General features: G+C 39.0%; 2 protein-coding genes across 2 annotated transcripts in view; both read left to right on the top strand.

The window, feature by feature from the left end:
- sapcd2 (suppressor APC domain containing 2) overlaps positions 1 to 7,160 on the top strand; it is a 51,122-nt gene extending 43,962 nt beyond the window's left edge. Inside the window, exon 6 of the mRNA XM_051110732.1 lies at positions 6,058 to 7,160. Within this exon, the coding sequence (XP_050966689.1) occupies positions 6,058 to 6,186 (129 nt within the window). The 3' untranslated portion in view covers positions 6,187 to 7,160. The remainder of the gene's footprint in view (positions 1 to 6,057) is intronic.
- Positions 7,161 to 11,161: 4,001 nt separating this feature from the next.
- On the top strand, positions 11,162 to 12,085 carry LOC127164741 (proteinase-activated receptor 3). The gene has a single exon (XM_051108780.1). The coding sequence runs from the start codon at positions 11,162 to 11,164 to the stop codon at positions 12,083 to 12,085; it is 924 nt and encodes a 307-aa protein (XP_050964737.1).
- Positions 12,086 to 12,109: the final 24 nt, after the last annotated feature.

Genomic DNA, 12,109 nt, shown 5'->3' with positions numbered 1-12,109 from the left:
CAGTCATGTAAATCATCCTACAGTTAGCACTGTTACTCACGTGGAATCTGTGTATTCACCTACCCATCCTTTTTCACTATCCCTTCCTCAGCAGTTGATTGTGCCTGTCGATATCGACTGTTGGAAAGGCCATGCCTTGGTCGACACAGGGTCTTCGTATACACTGCTGAATGAGAATTTGTGGTTGATTATGGGTTATCATCCTCAACAGCTTAAACCCTGGACAGAAGGACCTATTTATTTGGCTGATGGAGGAGCTCGACAGCCCTTAGCATGGGGTGAGGTTAAACTTACATTGCAGGCATTAACAGTCACTTTACCTGTAGTTGTTCTGGCTTCCCAGATGCTGGCTTTTCCTGTTGTGCTGGGTTTAGATTATCTTTTCTTCAGTGATCTGCAATTGGATATCAGGAACAATGTCTACTGGTTTCAGCCTGATCAGAAATATGCCTTCCTGAAAAATGATGTATTTGTGCATGATTGGCATAATTCTTCACCTTTAGCTCTTTTTTCTGCTCTTCCCCCTGTAAAGTTCAATGAAGAACCAGACCCTTTGCAGGTGGCATGTCAAAACACCTGGCTTGATGAAATAGGAAAAGAACGTTTTTTCAGACAACTTCAGCAGAATTCAGATGTCTGCACAGATGTCCTTGGAAAAACAAGTGTTTTGACCCATCGAATTTATGTTACTCAAGATGTACCCATAAAACAAAAACCATACCGTGTCTCTCCCACCAGACAGAAGGTTATCAAGCAGCTCATTGATAAGATGATAGAGGCTGACGTCATTGAGCCTTCTTCTTCAGCATGGGCCTCTCCTTTGGTCCTTATCCCAAAGAAAACTGGTGGTTATCGTTTTTGTGTGGATTACAGAAAGCTAAATTCAGTAACTCAATCAGATGCTTATCCACTACCTACTATCCAAGAAATTTTAGAATCCTTAAGTGGTGCTGTTGTGTTTTCCACCCTGGACCTTAACAGTGGATACTGGCAGGTACGGATGGAGAAGGACAGTCAAGATAAAACTGCCTTCATTTGCAATCAAGGGCTATTTCATTTTAAGGCCATGGCCTTTGGTTTAAAAAATGCACCAGCCACTTTCCAGAGATTGATGGAGAGAGTCCTGGGAGAGCTGCAGAGAAAGAACTGCCTTGTCTACTTGGACGATATAATCATTTATTCTCCATCGGTGGAACAACACTTCTTGGACATCCAGGCTGTCTTGGATAAATTGAAAGAGGCCCATCTGACTGTCAACATGAAGAAAACACACTTCTTCCGGTCATCTCTGAAGTTTCTTGGCCACATTGTGTCTGCTGAAGGAATCCAGGCAGATCCGGAAAAAACTAGAGCTGTTCAAGAATTCCCAGTGCCTAGGAACATTAAAGAAGTCCAGCAATTTTTAGGCATGGCCGGATGGTATCATCGTTTTGTCCCTTGTTTTTCTCAAGTGGCTGAACCTCTAAATGCCTTGAAAAGGAAAGGTGTTAAATTTGTATGGAGTGCACAGTGTCAAGATGCTTTTAACACTCTTAAACAGCTCCTAGTATCTCCACCTGTCCTGGGACATCCTAATCTGAATTTGCCTTTTGTGGTCTATACCGACGCAAGCGAGATTGGCTTGGGAGCGGTCCTAGTGCAGCAAACTGGGCTGGGCACAGAGGAAGTCCTTGCATACGCCAGTCGAACCTTGAATCAGGCAGAAAAGAATTATTCCACCACTGAGCAGGAATGTTTGGCTGTTGTATGGGCTCTTGAAAGATGGAGGTACTACTTGGAAGGAAAGTTTTTTTACTGTCATTACTGACCATTCTTCCTTGATGTGGATCTTCAAAACTCAGAAGCCTAACACTCGGCTAATTCGGTGGGCACTTCGACTCCAGGAATTTAATTTCACAGTGGAGTATCGGAAGGGAAAGTACAATACCATCCCTGATGCTTTGTCTCGAGCTCCTTTGGACATCCAGGAATCAGGCATTCTGACTTGCTCCGCAGTTTTATCTTCGAAGTCTAAATCGGAGAAAACCGAACCCCTGCCTCTGCAAATTACAGATTATGACATCTGGAAGGCTCAACAGACCGACTCAGACATTCAAAATCTGTATGAACAAATTGTGGAGTCAGGAGAAATCACTGTTAATGGCACTACAAAATTCACTATACTGGAAGACAAAGTATATCGAGTTGTCCAGTTTCCACACCGAACAGTGTACCAAGTGTACATACCGAAAGCTCTCCGATTTCAATTACTCCAGACTCTTCATGAAGATCCTCTTGCTGGTCATCTTGGCCAGTTTAAAACCTGTAAGAGACTACAAGCTTTGGTGTACTGGCCGAATCTGAATCAAACTGTTAAAGAGTTTGTACAAAATTGTCATACTTGCCAGCTCTACAAGCCAGAATGCCGTAAACTGCCTGGTTCCTTGCAACAAACCATCGTACAACGTCCATGGGAGATGCTTGGAATGGACTTGATGGGTCCATTTCCTAGAAGCTCATCAGGGAATGTTTTTATGTTAGTTTTTGTGGACTATTATTCTCGATGGGTGGAACTTTTCAGCTTACGAAAAGCCACAGCTGAGACTGTCTCACAAATTCTTGTCAGAGAAATATTCACCCGTTGGGGGGTCCCAGATTATCTCTTGTCTGATCGTGGACCTCAGTTTGTCTCTTCGGTGTTCCAGGAACTTTGTAAAACATGGAACATTGAACATAAAATGACAACAGCATACCATCCTCAGACAAATCTCACTGAGAGAATGAATCGCACACTTAAAACTATGGTGGCTTCGTATGTCAATGACAATCACAAACATTGGGACAAGCTTCTACCAGAGTTTAGATTTGCTCTTAATTCTGCTGTCCATGAATCTACAGGAGTAACTCCAGCTGAGTTAAATCTCAATCAGTCTCTCCGAGGGCCAATGGATGTATTGCTGCAACCACAAGATGTTTGTCCTGAGGATTCCTGTTATGACAAAGTGACAGAATTGCATCAAATGAAGGAGTATGTTGAGAAGAGATTACATACAGCTCGGCAACGTCAAAAACGGAATTATGACAAGAATAGAAGGGAAGTGGAATTCAAGGAAAAAGACAGAGTTTGGATGCGTGCTAACCCTTATTCAAAGGCATGCCGAAATGGCAGGGACCTTATAGGATAATTCGGAAGTTGGGACCTCTGAACTATGAAATTGTCCTGGAGGACACGGGAGAAGATTTAAGAGTTGTCCACGTTTCCAAGCTTAAGACCTGTTTTCCTTCTGCACAGGAATTGGAGTTACTCCAAAAACGTAGATTACACGAAATTTTTAATGAAGACAGTGATGAGGAAGAGTTTCTTGGATTTGCTGAGTAAAACCTTTAAAGACATCTGATTTGATGCCTTACCCCAATGGTCGGCTTTTCTTAAAGAGGGGGGGAGTGTGACGATGTCAAAAGGAAATAAATAAATTGCAATGATAAACTGTCTTGCATTTATTATCGAAGTTCATTAGTTATCATTCATATGGGAAATCACGGTGTTCACCATGCACAAATATTTAAAATGTAAATAATCAGTGGATCTTCAGTCATTGTTAAATGATCGAAGTAGGATGGTATCATTTTGGTCCGGCCCCTTTATTACCTTTATTTGGCTGACGTGCATTCCCTCACGTCAAGATGGCGGCGGCTGCCGGGAGGCATTGAGCTCTGTACCGACCCCGTACTGAACTCCGTACTGAACTCCTCTTAACGATTGCCTCTGCGATTTGTTGTTTATCCGGCCAAGTATGCTTATCGTCGGCGTTTCCAGGATTATAAAAAGGAAAGTATCCTCGTCAAGATCTGTATAGCGGACAGTCGTTGAGACGCTGCTGAGAAACAAATGCGAGTGAATAGTTCCAAGACCTGGGCTGGATTGGTGGAGCGGGAGTCTTCAGTCTTGTATACACAGCGCCTAAGAAGTCCGGAAAATGTGTGCCAGACTTTTGAATAAGGAGTCGTGAGTACAGTTGGGCCTGCTTTGATTTGACTTGACTTGACTTTTGACTGGGGAACTTAGTTTTGATTTATTTTCTCCTTTTTTTTTGTTTCCTTTTTCTCATATGTTGACTGTTTGAACAATTTTTTGTATGAAAAGTGTTAACTGTATGCTTCATATTTTTGTTTTTTTGAACTGGACTATTTTTGTAGCCTATTTGTATGGCTGGACAATTTTTGATTTTTGGTTTACTTTTCCCTTCTAATCAAAAGACAGTTTTGAGAACATTCGATTTGTACAGTTTTGAATATACACATTGAAATGCAAATCTGTGTGGCTTGCTGTGGAAAATGGGTTGTGTTTTTTCTGTTTAGTGATTTTTCTTTTGGTATTATTACCTTGATTGTTGGGTGGATAACTTTGTCTCGTAAGTTAAAGGTTTTGTGTAGACAAATCAGACAACAAGACCTTTGTATGTTTTCTTGCAACTTAAACTAATGACAGAAATTCTGTCTGGCACCCCAGAAAAAAACTATCTAACATTAAATTAAAACAAAAAGTGTGGGAAACGTTACAGTCTGACTATAACACTACCTGATTTTGATCAATTTCGTCAATGAAAATAGTCTGAAACAAAGTCACAACTAAGCCTCATCTCTATTCAAACACAGCTGTGTTCCGTTTATGAATGAACGTGCATTTTTAAATGAATCTGTCATTGATTCAATTACCCATTCGTAAAGAGAGTGGCTTCATTCCTGAATAAATGATTCAGTGATAAAATCAGTGACTTAAGGCCATCTGCTGACAGTTTTAGTTTCATTTTTAAAGTTCCATTTTCATTTTATCTGTTTAGTTATTTAAATCATTTTAAAATGTTATATTTAACATTTTTGCATTTTTAACGTTTATTGTTAACATTTGTCTCAACATGAATGTTATGTAGGCTGCATTAAATGTTTAAATCATTACCTGCTTCAGAATGATGTGAACAAAATCATTGTTGAAACATGCATTTAGCCTGTAACGTTACGAATAAAAACACTATAACAAAACAGCACAAACAAATATTAACTGTGCAAGGCAAATTATTTGTATATAAAGCATAAATCTTTAAATTTTCAGAATGAGCATTTTGTCATTTGTAAACATGGTGAACGTCCGATGTTTATCATGTTCATGATGTTCGCTACTGTAATGTATATTTTTAATAAGCAGAGGGGATTCCCGACATTAAACAATAACCGTTTACATGCTTAGGACGTTTGCGTTGTGAGAATGTACAGTGAGACGTCAGATATGAAAACGCTGACTTGTTAGGTGATGTTTTCTCATTAAAGTTGTATTATTTCCTATTCATTCAACAGAATGTTCGCGAATTCTAGGGAATAACAATATGGCGGCGCAGTGGCTTCAGTTCTATGACGTCATGAGCTATCCAGTTCTCTATTATAGATCAGTGGTCATAACACATTTTGTATGAAAAAACTGCTTATGTTCTGGAAAATATGGTACTCATATTCCTTTAAATGTGCATGAACCATTTGTGAACTCTTGCTCTAGGCCTCTTTTCATAAACCCACTGTATGAAAACACAGCATGACTGTCAGTAGATCCTCACTTCACACACATTTATTGTCATTCACTCACTCATGTAAATAAGCCATCCTGCCAGCATACAGCCATGTGGATCTCACTTTGGATTTGTTGATTTATTAAAGATGTCATATACACTAATCGTTACAAGCTTAGGTCAAATTTATGTTAATTCAGTGACCTGGTGGCATGAGTTGCTGACTTAATACAGTGGCAATAGAAACAATCATCGGATTAACAGAAGCTTTATGTTTTTGTCAGATTTGCTGTCATATTCTCTAAAGCAGCTGAGTCAGTTCTATTTGAGCATCATTACACAAATGTCCATTTAGTATGTTGATATTTCATATTAGTTAGGCGGTCTCTTAAATGTGGTCATTTTTCTTAAGAGATGAAGTTAAATGCTGTAATTGTTTGTAGGTTAAAATTCTGAAGATGCAGTAATGTCGCTGGTGTCTCTTGCTTTCTCACGTTGTGTTTGTCCTTTGTCATTACAGGAGGTGACAGAGAAAAGTGAGCGCATCACTCAGCTGGAGCAGGAGAAATCGGCTCTGATCAAGCAGCTGTTTGAAGCTCGAGCTCGCAGTGCTCACGACAGCAGCGCTCTTGACTCTACCTTCATCTGATCACCATCACTCGAGAGATCTGCTCAAATCACAATCGTGTTCTTCTCAATACCACACTACACAATGAATTATGTCTTAATATGATCACCATCACTCCAGAGATCAACACCACACCACACTACACACTGAAACCTCTGAGACAGAGATTACAGAATTTTCAGAGGAATTTGAACAAACAACAGTTCAATTTATGATACCAACACACGATTCATGGAGGAGCTACATCTTGACTGTATTATTTCACCCTAAATTGACCTGAAAAGGCCTGATCTCAGTCAGCTAAGACAAAATACCTGAGATGAGCTGAAGAATAAACTGGATTTCAGTGCAGAAAGATCGGATGGAACAGATAAACGCATCTGAACAGTCTGCGTTTAAAGTTCCTACACATTTCTCCTGTGTAGTCGATATGAATGGAACTTTTATCTGAGCGGGCAGTTAGTGAGCTCCGTTAGTCACATAGACTTTTCCTTTTGGTTTAGTTTCATTTGGTTTATTTTAGCTGTGGTGCTTTAATTAGCATGCTGTTTTCTCTGAAAAAGTTGTAAAAATTTCTCTCTGTCAAAGCATCATATCTGCTGTTTAAAGGGGGAAAGGTAAAAAGACTTCTTGAAGACAAGATTGTTGTGGGGAAAAAGTTTATGAAGCTTCTTAAAGACATAATGTAACAAAAGAAGCAACCAATCTTTTATTTGTATTGATGTACATCTGAGTTAAATTGATTATCGAAAAAGGAAAAATCTAGGGCAGGACTTCAGTCCAGCGGTTGTTGATTAGATGGAGGTAGATGTAAATGTGAACTTGCAGTAGACTAAGAAAGCAGCAAAAAAAATATCTGAGAAATCCTGCATATGTCATTAAAGAGAAGACTAATTTCAGCAACTGTTATGACATTATGATTACAAATTATGAGGTCAAAAAATTGTAAATGCACCTCACAAGCCCATGCTTCTGTTCTCTAGTTGCTGTATGGACTTGTGAAGGGTGCAAGTTTTGTTTTTTGATTTTTCCACAGGTTTCTGTTTTATTTTTCATTTTATTAGATAATGCACTGTGACTTTATGAAAGACTTCAGTGACTTCATAGGAATTGTTGTGACTAAATGTTTCCAACGTATATTTACTATATCATATAGCCATATACAAGCACAACATGGCATGAAAGTGCATTTTAGATCCCAATGTTATGGCTGATTGATTTTCAGCCCTGATGGCAAGAAGGTCAAACTGAGAAAGGAAGGATGTTTGGATGTGTTTTGAATGAACATGTTATTGCGATCATCTAAAGGTGTTTCCCGTCAGCATTAGATGGGAGTAAATATGGAGAAACGTATGTGGGCTTCAATAACACCTCAACAAGAGAAAGAGGCACTGAAAAAACAACGCTGTTTCAATCCAGTGATTCGTTCAAACATGAATCCTCAGTCTGTTCACTTTTTCATCTTTCTTTCCTAGGTTTAGAGTGGTGTTGACTCATTTATACCTGTGTGCTATATGAGATTTGCCAATAATATCCATCATTGTACCTGACCTCTGTAAGGCCCTGATGATCTGCATTGTGACACATGGTTTTCAGTTATTACATGGAATAAATAAGCTACTGAGTGTACAGGATCTGAATGTGTGTCCATTTTCATGAAGAAACAACCCAAATTCAGTGGCCACATGTAAATAGCATGACAATGACTGCAGATGTAAAGTAGCAGCTAAAGAGTGTTTTTACTTTGAGCTGATAAAGGCAACATTCACTGGAAAGAACGCAGTGTTTTGTCCTCAATCTGAAGGGAGCGATGCTGAGCGATGGTGCTTTGGAAAAATGATTGTTAAATGATCATTAAGAGACTCTACAGGAGAACAGTCAATGAAGCTGAAGAGCACTAATGTCATTAGAGGCTTTATATTTGCCACAGCTGTGTTTTACATGTGATGTAATGAATCTCATCATACTGTTGATTTAATTATCTTACCACTCTCCTTTTAATTGCATATGTAATCCACAGTAATCTTGATGCTTTTCCATTATTAAAACAAGTTGTTTATTCTTGACATTCTGTTCTTGTGACATTTTCTTCTGCATCAGTCAACATTATACTTCTGTACATGCCGAGTTATTTCTTTTCTCTTTTATACAAGATGTGTATTGTGTACATGGTTCTCACGGGTCCTTGAAGTTTGTGAATCTTTAAAAATAAATGTCAAGCCCCTAAGACGTTTTTGAAGATACAGATCCTTGAAAGTGCTTGAATTTCTTTTGTGCAAGAAGTTTTCTGAAAAGAAAAAAAAAAATTACATATTATTCCCTCCGGTCCGCTAATGTGTTATTTCGCCAACACTTTGTGACCTGTGCATACTAGCTTGCTTGATTTACGTTAGTTGTGCGCATTTATGAGTTACGTTACATGAGCCTGAGCTCTTTTCAGTAAAATCCATGCGAAAGTTAATATTAGATCATTTTAGAATACAGCATAGGATGTACCAAATATTCTTTTGTTTTATGCAAATAGATCTCTGTCACAAGGCAAAAAATAAATGTTGAGTTGACACATGAAAACTGCAACAATGTATCTTACAAGGTAAAATGAATGTGTCCCCACATCAAGTCCTTTCCCCACTTGTAAGTTGCTTTGGATAAAAGTGTCTGCTAAATGAATAAATGTAAAATGTAAATGTAAAGTCCTTGAATTTGAGGGTATTGGACCTGAAAAGTCCTTGAATTTAGTGTAAACCAAGGTGTGGGAACCCTGTTGTGCTCTTTGGTAGGCAAAGAAACATAAAATATTAATTTTGGTAAAGTTGATAACAGCATTTTTTCACAGTAAGGTTCATTAGTTAACATTAGTTAGCTTAGTTAAGATGAATTATGAATGAACAATACTTTCACAGCATTTATTGATCTGAATTTCAGTATTTACTAATGCATTATTACCATATGCATTATTGTGTTTGTTAACATTAGTTAATGCACTGTGAGCTAACATGAACAAACAATGAACAATTGTATTTTTATCAATAACATTAATAAAGATTAATAGTGTAATAAATGTATTGTTTATTGCTTGTTCATGTTAGTTAATACATTAACTAATGTTAGCAAATGACACCTTATTGTAAAGTGTTACCAAAAGAAAAAATGTCTAAAACAGTTAACGTGCGTAAGACTTACACAGTATTGTATATATTGCACATTTGATTGAAGGATAATCATTAACATAATAGAGTAATAATGTGATTTCTCATTTCTTCTACAAACAGTCAGAAGAACTCATTGGCAGGTTCATCACTAAACAACTCACTAATAAAACTGAAGCTCACAATAATAACAAACAGTTTTTACACTTGTAAATAACTGTCAGCAACAATCACCGGTCTCTGTACATCTCTCTCTCTCTCTCTCTCTCTCTCTCTCTCTGTATTATTACAGTGTTTTTACTTTTATCTTTTCTCTCTCTTATATTTGATCTGCCATTTCTCTAAACTTTATCTGAATTACATGACAATAATAATCAAGCAAGCTGAGCAGAAATGTCACATACCAGTATACTGTGATATGATCTGCAGTGACTAATGTGGAGTTCATTTCTTTAATATGAGGCTGTGAAAAAAAAAAAAAAAAAAAAAAAACTAGGATGATCGAAGTATTAAAAAGTCGTTTTGCAAGTTCTTGTGTTTATTTAGCATAGGATTCATGCTGGTGAAGAAAACTGAGAAAACAAAAGTGTCTGTTCTGACAATGAAATGCCTCTGTCACACAAAGAAAAAAACAACAAAGCCACTATTTGACAGTGTTACCTTATTCTTCCATCCAGATAAACAGCTTCATGTCATCTTCACGTAACAAATGACACTTTGTTACACTGAATTTCAGAAGTATCCTAATGGATGGTTGCATCAGTTGTTTACCACCAAATTTCCGTCAGGAGCCAATGGCGAGTTGCATCATTGCCAATCGCTGTTAATGATGAGGACTTGCCACTACATGTTTTCTGAATGAATCCCACTATCCAATAACTCGTTCTTCACAAAGATAGTAAATATGTTAAAATGTTAGCATGTTATCTGTTTTAATAACGAAATAACATGCAAATGATTCTTCTGTAGGAGAACCATTCAGACCATACATTTCCATATTGGCCTTTTAGTCTCCAGATCGCTTGGCTCTGATTGGCTCCTGAAGCTCCCGGCGGTGTTGAATCATGGGAGTGAAGGTGTCGTCTGTCGCCTTCAGTTTAAAATGAGCTGTCAGTCCCACAACAAACTTAATATGAGATCTTGCGGTTGAAGAGCATCTCTGAGACCAGTAACTCATGAAAGGTAGGAGATGCTGCTTTTAATAACTGCTCAATGGTTTCTCTGAGTTTAGCTTTACTGACAGAATAAATGACACGACTGACACATGAAGACAGTTCAGTTGTACTGAAACTATAGACAGAGGCTGCTGAATAACTTAACTTAATGAAACTGTATTATTCTGTAGAGCTGCTTTACAGTTAAAATTGAAGCCATAATGATATTTAAACTACCAGATTCCTGCAACTGAAAAACTTTCTGACTTTGATGCTGTTTAATTCTGTCAAGGTGCTTTGAGACAGTCTGAAATGTATAAAGTGCTATAAACATGACCTGACAAATCTCACTAGTTTATATCACAATTACTATATTACATAATTACTTAGTTACAATAATCACAGATACATGCTTTATTTCAACATGTATTTGAGCTTCAGGTTTTTTTTTTTTAAATCCTTTTGCCGTACTGGAGAGAGTTTGATCAGCAAAAAATGGTGAAATCCTCTCATGGATGTTATCATGACAGAAGTAAAAAGCCAGTTCAGGTTTCTGCTGCTGTAGACATTGATGTGGCATTTTGGATGAAGCAAGTGTGAACGAGGACCAGAGAAGCATTGATTGTTCAGTTTGGTTGCATTTAATCACTGTTTGTGTGTTTCAGCTGTTGGTCTCGACACACGGAGAGGACGATGGCAATCCAAGAGCTCTTCAGATTCATCAACTCCTCTCTGCTCATCAGCCAGCGGCCTCCGAACATCTCGTCGGCTGAGAAGACTGTGTATGCCAGCTGTGCAGACATGCCCGCCGTCCTCATGTTCTACCTGGTGCTGCAGTTCATCAACATGTTCCTGGGCATCCCGGCCAACATCATGGTTCTGTGGCTCATTTGTAAGAATAAGGGTGACTCGTCCACCTCAGACATCTTCATCATCCACCTGGCTGTACTGGACACCTTCTTCTGCCTCATTCCTCCGCTGGAGCTGGCCAACATAGTCTATCTGACCACCAGCAGCACCTGGTACGTCCTGCGCTTCTTCTATGGCGTCAAAGACTCATCGCCGCTCTTCCTGTCCTGCATCTGTATGGACAGATATATGGCCGTCCTCCATCCCATCACCTTCACCAATCTCAAAGACAAGCGGCATCGCTCCGTCTGCGCCGGCGTCGTCTGGTTCATCGCTTTGGTCTACGCCACAGTGAAGTGTGTGGGAAACATCCCTAACTTTGAGAAGGTGTTCACTGTCATGATCCTGGCAGCATTCGCGTTTATGCTGTTCTGTAACGTCTCCATTCTCTGGGCTCTGAGACAGTCGGCTCCAGGTCGAGATGAGAGACATCCAGTCAAGAAGAAAGCCTTCAAAATGGTCCTCATCATCTTGGCCATCATTGTGTTTAACTACTTTCCGCCGGTGGCTCTCTTTCCCTTTCAAGAATATTTCTCTCCCGATGTCTTCCGCTGTTATATCCACTACATCGCCTTCGGCTTCATGGACATCAGCAGCAGCATCCAGCCGGTTTTGTATCTGTCGCGGGAGAAGTTGCCCAATGCGCTGCGCTGCTGCTCTAAAAAAGCCGAATATGCCGATGATTCCGTTTACACCGTCAGTCAGTGAGCGGCTGTTATTGGACCTTTTCAT

This window comes from Labeo rohita, chromosome 5 (assembly GCF_022985175.1).
Source record: "Labeo rohita strain BAU-BD-2019 chromosome 5, IGBB_LRoh.1.0, whole genome shotgun sequence".
Taxonomy (NCBI): domain Eukaryota; kingdom Metazoa; phylum Chordata; class Actinopteri; order Cypriniformes; family Cyprinidae; genus Labeo; species Labeo rohita.
The sequence above is the reverse complement of the archived record's forward strand: the minus strand, read 5'-3'. Positions and strand labels throughout refer to the sequence as shown.

Coding starts and splice junctions, on each gene's coding strand:
- LOC127164741 (XM_051108780.1), top strand. CDS start 11,162: ATGGCAATCCAAGAGCTCTTCAGATTCATCAACTCCTCTCTGCTCATC.